Genomic DNA, 9,732 nt, shown 5'->3' with positions numbered 1-9,732 from the left:
TCTGTAGCCTAACCAATCATTAAAAACAGGAATATTTCCCATAATAAGATGAAAATATCAAAAGTCATATCAATAAGGCTGGAGACAAACTCACAAATTACAGACCTGTTTCCCTCCTTCCTCCTATTATTTGAAAAGCAATACGGTTTTAGGGCTAATAGGACAACATCACATGCACTTATGGCATTTGTTGAGACAGTAACTATGGCAATAGTAAACAAAGATTATATACAGTATAGGAGTATTTCTATACCTCAATAAAGCAGATACTGTGGATCATGACTTGTTATTACAAAAATTAGAAAAATATGGAATTAGAGGGTTAGCTCTCTCTTGGGTAAGTAGCTATTTGCAAAATAGAAACCTGTACAAATAAATAAATGTAAATCACAATTGTTGAATGTTAAATGTGGGGTTCCTCGGGGTTGAAAACAATAATATTTGTGGATGATACAAACTTGATTTGTTGTGGAGCAAATTTGGAACAACTTTTGGAAACAGTGGAACAGGAATTGAAAAGGTTAAAGAGTTGGTTTGATTCTAATACATTGACACTAAATTTAAGTTAAACAAGTTCATAATATTTGGGAATCGTATAATTAATATAAACAAAAACCTCACAATATATGAAATAGAAATTGAACAAGTGACTGAAATCAAATGTATTGGAGTAATAAGATAATAAATAAAGTATGTTGGAAGCCTCACATATATTATATAACTAAAATAGCGAAGTCAATTGCAATATAATATAAAGTCAAAGATTTTTTAAATACACATGTTGTACTGTTCCTTTATACTCCCATGTAACGTATGGACGTGTAGGGAAACACGTACAAAACAAATACTAATTCAATATTCATCCTCCAAAAAGGAGCCATAAGAATTGTAAATAAAACTACTTACAGAGAACCAACAAACCAACTCTTTATCAAGCTAAAAGCACTCAAATTCAAAGATCTGGTTGACCTTAAAACAGTTCAAATAATGTATAATATAATATAATAATATATATAATAATAATATAAAGATTATTACCGAGTAATATCCAAAAGTTGTTCCAAACTAGAGTGAGAGAGTCATTACAATTTGAGAGGAGTCTGTGTAACAGCAGTTAGTGAGGACCAATGCAAAATATCTCTGTATTTCTGTTAAAAGGGTTTACTCTGTGAAATAAATGCAGAGATGAATTAACACAAAATGCGACATGGAATACGTTTAAAGCCAAAAGATTGACTTATTTTCTGTCAATTATACACCCCATGAAGCATTGAATTCATGGAGATCTTTTAGTTTCTATCGCATTCCTAAGACAATAATTTTATGACCGGTCTCTCCGGTAGGAGACTCAAATGACCTGCATTTGAGTCTCCTGTCCTCAAATTATTGGCTCAGGAATGCGGAAAAAAACTAAAAAATCTCCATCAATTCAATGCTTCATGGGGTGTATAATTGATAGAAAATAAGTAATTTTTTGTGTGAACTACTCCAAGCAAATGTTTAAAATGGACATACTAAATAGATATTGGATAGAATAGCTAAGTTATGTAGGTGTAAATCTGGAGCATAATTTCGACTGTCTTGTGTGCTTGATTTCTATTATATTTTTTCGATGTGAGTGTGTAAACACTGGGGCTGAAAGCCAAAATATTTATCTGCAGGTTTGAGTTGTTTTGAGATACACAAAGAAGGGGTAGGACCCGATAATTTTCCACAAAACTTCTTCCTCCTCCTTTTTCGAACATGGAATATAATTTAAGGATTATATTTTTATTATGTTCGAAATAAATAAATAAATGAAAAATTAATGAGTAAGACGATGAAATCATCAAGTATTTCAGAGAGATTTACTCAACAGCAGAAGGACTTCAGTAGGTCCTCTTTGTGAGGACACATACAGTATGTACTACAGTCACATGATTAAAGGGATAGTTCACCCCAAATTTTACTTTTTTTCTGTCAATTTCACACCCCATGAAGTTTTTGTTTTTGTCGCATTCCTGAGCCAATAATTGGATGACCGGCGGTGGCTCCGGTAGAAGACTACCGGAGACATTATCATCTTTCCGCTTGTAATAAATGTATTGGCTCAGGAACGCGTGAAAACTAGAAAATCTCCATGAATTCAAGGTTTCATGGGGTGTGTAATTGATAGAAAATAAGTAATGTTTTGGGTGAACTATCCCTTTTACATTATGTAATTATGATATAAAATGGCCTTTTACCTGAATGACATTGAGTGAAAAAGTGATTCAAGTTTTAAAATGTTTTATAGATAAAATTATGTTGTTGTAAACATTAGCACAATAATTTGTCATCTGTTGATGGATTGTACAGTTCTAGATCACCTGTGGGGTGCATGCAGGAGAATCATGTAATTGTGTATTTAACTATGATTAATGTAATTTGCATTAAGATAAGACGAGATAAGATATAGTCTTCTGAGACTCTTCTCTAGGCTGGTACTGTGCTCTGATTGGCTGTAGCATGGCTCTCATCGGGTCCGACAAACCCAAATATCCAACTAGCTAGAAAAGTAAAAATGATCGGGAACCGCTCGCCGACCGCAATTTATCGGGGTGTTTCTTCTCGGAGTACTTTACACACTGCGCGATCAACACCTCGCCGAGGAACGCCCGATCTGGACTGAGATCGGTGGTTTTGTCGGCGATCACCCAAAAAATATCCCGAGAGCCAAATCGGGTCAAATATCGTACAGTGTGTAGGGGTCTTAAGGCTGTCATTAACCATTTATCTCTGCCGTGCGTATTCCCCCCCCCCCCCCCCTTCACACAGTGCTACAACTCTTCGTCTGTTGTGGACCTGCTCAAACAGATGGTGAGACAACTCCAATGCACTGCATTATGGCTATATGTGAGAAAAGCCATCTGATAGCCACATTCTTCCTTGTCCGTCATTGTGTCCAAATCTGTCCAACTTCTTCCTGGTACTTTTGCAACTATGACTTAACCAAACCTTAACCTCCTCAAAACTATGTGTAGCATATGCTTAGTGAGTATAAGAGTATAATTGCTAGTATTGGACTAGTACATTCAGTGCATTCAGAAGTAGGGGTGGAAAGGGAGGCAAATTATATTGATGACAACAAAGAAATGCCTGAATCTAACTTTAACCCTAACCTTAACCTCCCCAAAATGTCCAAGTAAACCTCTAGCCACTAACAATAGCCCCATTTAGATTGAATTTGAGCTGATTTAAATGTAAACCCTAATTAGAGCGGCTTCACACTATGGTCCCGGGTGCGCACCCCGGACCACATGGCAGATGTTGTGGTAGTGTGAACGTAGCGAACCGTTCCACGTAACGCATCACCGTACCGTACCCGAAACCACCTTGGGAGGTAGTCTCGGGTCCGATTGCTGTGGAGTCGGGAACGGAACGCGGCAGTGTGAATCCATCCGTACCAAGAGAAGGAAGTGGACTGCTAATCATATATCATTTATATATTTTTTATAATGACGCATTATTTTAGCTGGGTTATACCTTCTCATAGTTCTACTTGAATGTTGACAAGAAATAATAATCCCGCTAGTGTTTGAGTAGCGCGAGCCGTGAAAAATAATAAACAAAAAACACATGTGTGGCGAACGTATTTATAAGGATAAATACACCAAGGATTAGTCCGTGACGCCTACTGCTAAAATACCAAGGATGCGTCCGTGACGCCAATATCATATTAACAGACGACGTTACATTTCGAGGTTTCAAAGACCAGTGCACACACTGCTTTGGTTGTGTATTGTTGATCTGTTGTTATTATAACTCAAGACAACGTCAGGAACACAGTCAAACTTTATTATTCACTCTAGAGTGACTTTTCTTCTGTGAATGACATTCTCTCTCCCAAAGCCCCATAGTCCACAGCGCCCCCATGAGGCACATATTTACCATTACTGTTAAATGAAATGGTCTCGAGTCTTGGCCAGTGTGAATGCTGGCCAGCCAAGCGTACTCGGGAACGGTTTGATTCAAACGGACCCAGTCTGAAGCCGCCCTTATATTGTATCCAATCAGCAAGGGCGTATCGTCATAGAGGCCAATGGGGCCATGGCCCGGTCTGGAAAACTGCTCCCCCAGGGGAAAAAAAAATCAAAATCAACATAACAACATTAGCACCCCCTCACCCTATTCTCTTGTAGCCAACCACAGAAATTCGCCTTTGTTTTCAAGTCGGGCTTATTTGCATTCGGCTGAATTGTTAATGGGTGGCCATTAAAAACCGGTTTCCCCGTCAAACCATCAGCCATCGTTGCGCGAGCGGGGCAGGCGGAGGGGGGGGGGGGGGTTAAGAATCTGGCCCGGTCCACGTTAGAACCCACCATACGCGCCTGCCAATCAGGAGAGAAAACTCACACAGGATACAGGACAAAAATACATATTGTTTTCACCAAAACATATCACTTAACTAATTGCTAGAACTGATTAAAATAGCTCTAAATATCTTACAATAAATAAGCAAAAACGCTGTCTGTGTCTCCCTCCGTCGTATGTAGTTCACATATCTCGAGAAGGTTCGACTGACCGACTTCAAACTTGAACAGTTACAGTTATGTAGGATTTACAGGTAGTGCTAAAACCATCCCAATGTAAAAAATGCCACTGCCACAATTAAAAGGAGGCATATCTTTGTTAGAAAAGCCTGTTTTGCGGTTAAACTATAGGTTTTTAGGCATAGTTTTTAAGGGGTTAAGGAGTGTGTGTGTGTGTGTGTGTGTGTGTGTGTGTGTGTGTGTGTGTGTGTGTGTGTGTGTGTGTGTGTGTGTGTGTGTGTGCGCGCGCGCGTGTGTGTGTACGTGTGGCGTGTGTCCAAATAAAAACATAGGCTAACGCAGTTATATATCACGTCGATGACGCGTCGCAATTATTATATTTATGCTTATATTAGCCTACATACTAAACGCCAGGTCGGCTGCCACTCTTAGTTCTTTTAGATCGCCTTACTTCAGACTAAAGTCACTAAACTTGCATTCATTGGAAAATCGTCCAGAAGAGAAAGGGGGGAAATAATAACTGAGAAAGGCATGCAGCAGCAAACAGATGGGTGTTTTAAAAGGCGATCTAAAAGAACTAAGAGAGGCAGCCGACCTGGCATTTATGTAATATAAGCATAAATATAATAATTGCGCCACGTCATCGTCTTGATATATAACTGTGTTAGCCTATGTTCTCATAGAGGATGGCCGTGGGGGCGTGTTTGGACGCATCACTGTCACTCAAGACGGCCGTGGGGGCGTGTTTGGGTTCAAGGGGCGCAGTACCCAGGAGTGCGGCGTAATTTGGACATGCGCGCGCGTGTGTGTGCGTGTGTGTGTGTGTGTGTGTGTGTGTGTGTGTGTGTGTGTGTGTGTGTGTGTTAGAGAGAGAGAGAGAACAGTGAGACAGAGTAGGAAAATAATTATGATAGATCAACATATTTTTTAGCAAATCTGGATAATAAAATATTAATATCTCTCTCTCTCTTTCTCCTTCTAGTAAGAGTCAGACCTGATAGATGTCAGTTCTTTGAACGTGAGTACATCTCACTGAGCTGTGAGGAAGAAGGGAACTCTATGCTGGGGTGGTCTGTGAAAAGAGAAACCATTGAGAAACAGAATGGGACCTGCAGCAAAGGATGGGGATCCATCAAAGGTATGTAACGTATAGATAGATAGATAGATAGATAGATAGATAGATAGATAGATAGATAGATAGATAGATAGATAGATAGATAGATAGATACAGTAGATAGATAGATAGATAGATAGATAGATAGATAGATAGATAGATAGATAGATAGATAGATAGATAGATAGATAGATACTGTGGACAGATGGCTTAACTCAAATCCCTCTTTATTTTCATTGTGATTCTATGTGTAGGAGGATCCTGTATCATAACTCCGTATCATTGGGACAGTGGAATGTATTGGTGTCAGTCTGAGTCCGGAGAATTCAGCCAGTCCATCAACATTTCGATCTCTGGTACAATCTATATACCTACATCAATATAATCAATATATTGTAGTGGATAGACAGTCATAATTTCCATACTATCAATGTTAACACAGATATACATTATTCACATTCAAGAGTTCTATGATGTTACTTTACTATGCCTAATCAAACACTGTATTGTGTTGTTGTGTTAAACTTGCAAGTCAAGTGGATTTATTTATTTATTTTTTCTTTCTTGATTTCTTTCCACCCAAAAGTATACTTTAAGTGTTGGGGGAAAAGCTATATGGAAATAGCAATGTATTTAACAGATCACCTTTTAGTAATAACTACTTCACAACAACACTGGTGTTGTGACTAAGAACTTAGCTGTAACAAATTATATTTTACATACATATATTACTGTGGAGAAGTAATATAGATTCCTTCGAAGAATGCGGTAAAAGCACAAAAAAGTTTACCAAAATCATGGCACTAGGCTTTCTACTGTCAACAAGGAACTGCATAACTTAACATCCTAGATAGATATAGATAGATAGATAGATAGATAGATAGATAGATAGATAGATAGATAGATAGATAGATAGATAGATAGATAGATAGATAGATAGATAGATAGATAGACAGACAGACAGACAGACAGACAGACAGACAGACAGACAGACAGACAGACAGACAGATAGATACCTTTATTGATTCTGCGGAGGTATTTCAGTCGCCCAGAGGCAGCACAGCAGTTAGAGTTGAGTTACATATACAGAGTAAGGAAAGTATACAGCTATATTATGTAACAAAATAACCTGCTGTTGGTTCTAGCTGGAGCTGTGATCCTAGGGAGCCCTGCCTTTCCTGTGAAGGAGGGAAGTGATGTCACACTTCGCTGCTGGTCCAAAAACAAGGCAACAGGTAATCAATCCTCTGACCTCCCAGCTGATTTCTATAAAGATGGATCCCTAATCAGGAATGAGTCTACAGGACAGATGATCATCCACAATGTTAACACGTCTGATGAAGGATTCTACATGTGTATCATCTCTGGCCTTGGAGAGTCACCAGTGAGCTGGATGGATGTGAGAAGTGAGTCCAGAGCCCTTTGAGAGATGATTTGACCATTATCAACATGAGAAGATAAACCAGTGTTTGGATACTGAAAGTGATTGTTCTCTTTACAGATTCATCTTCCAACCCCTCTACGCCCCCACTCATGTCTCTGTCCAGAATGATCATTCTGCTGGTGTTCACTCCTTTCCTGGTGTCAACCTTCATCTACATACTGAGAGAAATAGCTAGAGCTAGAGGTGAGAGAAACATGCACCTTAACCTGGGTCCATGATACTGGGCCTTGTACACAGAGACAGGACGAGGTAAATGTACGGGCCACACCCACTGTCCCTCCAGTTATAGGATTTAGGCTCTCTACCTGTCGTCGTCGTCGTCATCATCATAATAATATCAATAATCTTACTATTAAGAATCGTACTATTAGGGTCGCAAAGCGGCCCACACCTCTAGTAATAATAATAATAATAATTATATATATATATATATATATATATATATATATATATATATATATATATATATATATATATATATATATATATATATATATACATATATCTGCTAGCAGCAATACGGGGGCCAAGGAATACAATATGCAAAACGCAATATGCAAAATGCGCAATAAGCCATAGAAACATAATAGACTGAACTTGAGAGAAAGAAGACAATGCAACTGAACTGAACCGAGCAGATTTCTGAGGGATTGTGGATATTAAAATGGATAAATGGATACAAAATATGACTCTGCATTTATGTATTTAGGGGCAGAAGAATAATTTGAATGAAACTGGAATATTCATTGGCTCATGGAGGCTTAATTTTTTCACATACAAACTTCTCTCCAAGGGATTTTAGATATTGGTCCAAAGTGCATGTGTAAAACGTTTCGTGCAGATTGCTCAAAAAACCCAGGAGGAGTTTGAATTGAACTGCTTTTCAGTGGCAAATTTGTTCCATATGAGGAAATGCATGTAATGAAGTTTCATGGTTGTAGGTCAAACGGTTCATGAGCTATGCCTGTTCAAAGTTATCAATTTTTCAATTGATTGCTATAGCGCCACCGTTTAGCCAATGGTTGTGAGGTTCATGTCTTCGCAGTTTAGCATAGCCTTCTACCATATTGCCAAGTTTAATAAAAACAACTGCACGGTTAAGCCAGAACAGCAAAAAACGGCATAAGAAGAGCTAACAAAAACAAAAGGGTACCTTCGCACTTACGTGGCTTAAAGCAGTTTTATTTTCTTCAATATATAGCCATCAATATAACTGACATGAATCTCTCTCTCTCTATCTCTCTCTCTCCTCTCTCTCACTATTCAGCCAATGCGAGGAGAAGAGATGTCAACGATGTCATAATGGAGGTAGCTGTGTAGCCAATCAGAAGTGTTGAAGGTTCAGCAGCCTGTCACCACTGTCCACTGTTTGATGGGCAGACTTGACATCTGACATGTGCGAGGAACTCATGCTTACACCACCGCGTGCATGCTTGCGTGTGTGCGTCTTTGACTTTGTAACTGTTATGTGGTTTGTCAAAGCTCAGCCTGAGTCAAACTGAAACCAGGAAACAATTGTTCTTACACTCCTTACTGAACACACACACACACACACACACACACACACACACACACACACACACACACACACACACACACACACACACACACACACACACACACACACACACACACACACACACACACACACACACAGAGAGAGAAGAGATTAAAACCCTTGCTCAATCTCTTATGATAATGAGTATGATTGGTATCGTTTCCTGTAAGGTTGGTGATGTAGGGAGTGAAAGTTAATTGCATTGTAAATATTGTAATATTGTCAGAGTTTCATGTTAATACTTAAAATAGTACATTTATCAAGGCTGTAATGTTGTTTTGACTTTGTTAATAATGTGTGAAATATCAGCATTGACATGTGAGAGAATGGAAAGAAGGCAGGAAGCTACATAGACCATTCACACACACACACACACACACACACACACACACACACACACACACACACACAAACACACACACACACACACACACACACACACACACACACACACACACACACACACACACACACACACACACACACACACACACACGCGCGCGCGCGCGTGCGTGCGTGCGCGTGTGGTCAGAAGTCTGTACACACTGTAACATGTTTGTTAACTCGACAGAATAATGCAGTGTGTTTAAGAATTTACCATAACATATGGGTAAGACGTCACTTGGGTGGGTTTTATGTCTAGATCAAATCTTATGGGCCTTAGAATGGTCAACATGTTTTGCAGTCGGTGGAACGGTTTGTGGTTAGGAGGCGCACAGGAAAACACCTTCAAAACAGTTTAATATACTGATGGTGTCGCGAGTTTCACATACTGTAAAGCATGAATTCCGGAACCATTGTAATGTTGGCAAATACTGTTCTTATTATATTGAATTAGAAAACTGTGTGAGCTCGCTGAAAAGTAGTTACAAGTTCCTTCAAATGTACAAAAAGCTATTGAGTAAAGAGAATGAGTGTTTGAGTGGAGAGTAATTTTATAAGCATAAATAAATTGAAGCAGTTGAGAGGAATAAATAGTTGAGGCAGTGGCGGAAAACAACTAAGTTAATTTACTCAAATACTGTACTTTTCCTTTTTTTTTAAAAACAGTTTTGATGTACTTTTACTTTACTTGAGTACATCGATTTTTCAATATAGTAATTTT

General features: G+C 38.7%; 1 protein-coding gene across 1 annotated transcript in view; it reads left to right on the top strand.

The window, feature by feature from the left end:
• The window catches only part of LOC308098051 (Fc receptor-like protein 5), a 9,696-nt gene extending 977 nt beyond the window's left edge, over positions 1 to 8,719 (top strand). The window contains exons 2-7 of the mRNA XM_080446271.1: positions 2,797 to 2,838; positions 5,494 to 5,649; positions 5,880 to 5,981; positions 6,771 to 7,031; positions 7,127 to 7,252; positions 8,337 to 8,719. Coding sequence (XP_080302397.1) covers positions 2,797 to 2,838; positions 5,494 to 5,649; positions 5,880 to 5,981; positions 6,771 to 7,031; positions 7,127 to 7,252; positions 8,337 to 8,389 — 740 coding nt within the window. The 3' untranslated portion in view covers positions 8,390 to 8,719. The remainder of the gene's footprint in view (positions 1 to 2,796; positions 2,839 to 5,493; positions 5,650 to 5,879; positions 5,982 to 6,770; positions 7,032 to 7,126; positions 7,253 to 8,336) is intronic.
• The last annotated feature ends 1,013 nt before the right edge of the window (positions 8,720 to 9,732 follow it).

This window comes from Gymnoscopelus braueri, assembly GCF_963280865.1.
Source record: "Gymnoscopelus braueri genome assembly, chromosome: 13".
NCBI lineage: Eukaryota > Metazoa > Chordata > Actinopteri > Myctophiformes > Myctophidae > Gymnoscopelus > Gymnoscopelus braueri.
The sequence above is the reverse complement of the archived record's forward strand: the minus strand, read 5'-3'. Positions and strand labels throughout refer to the sequence as shown.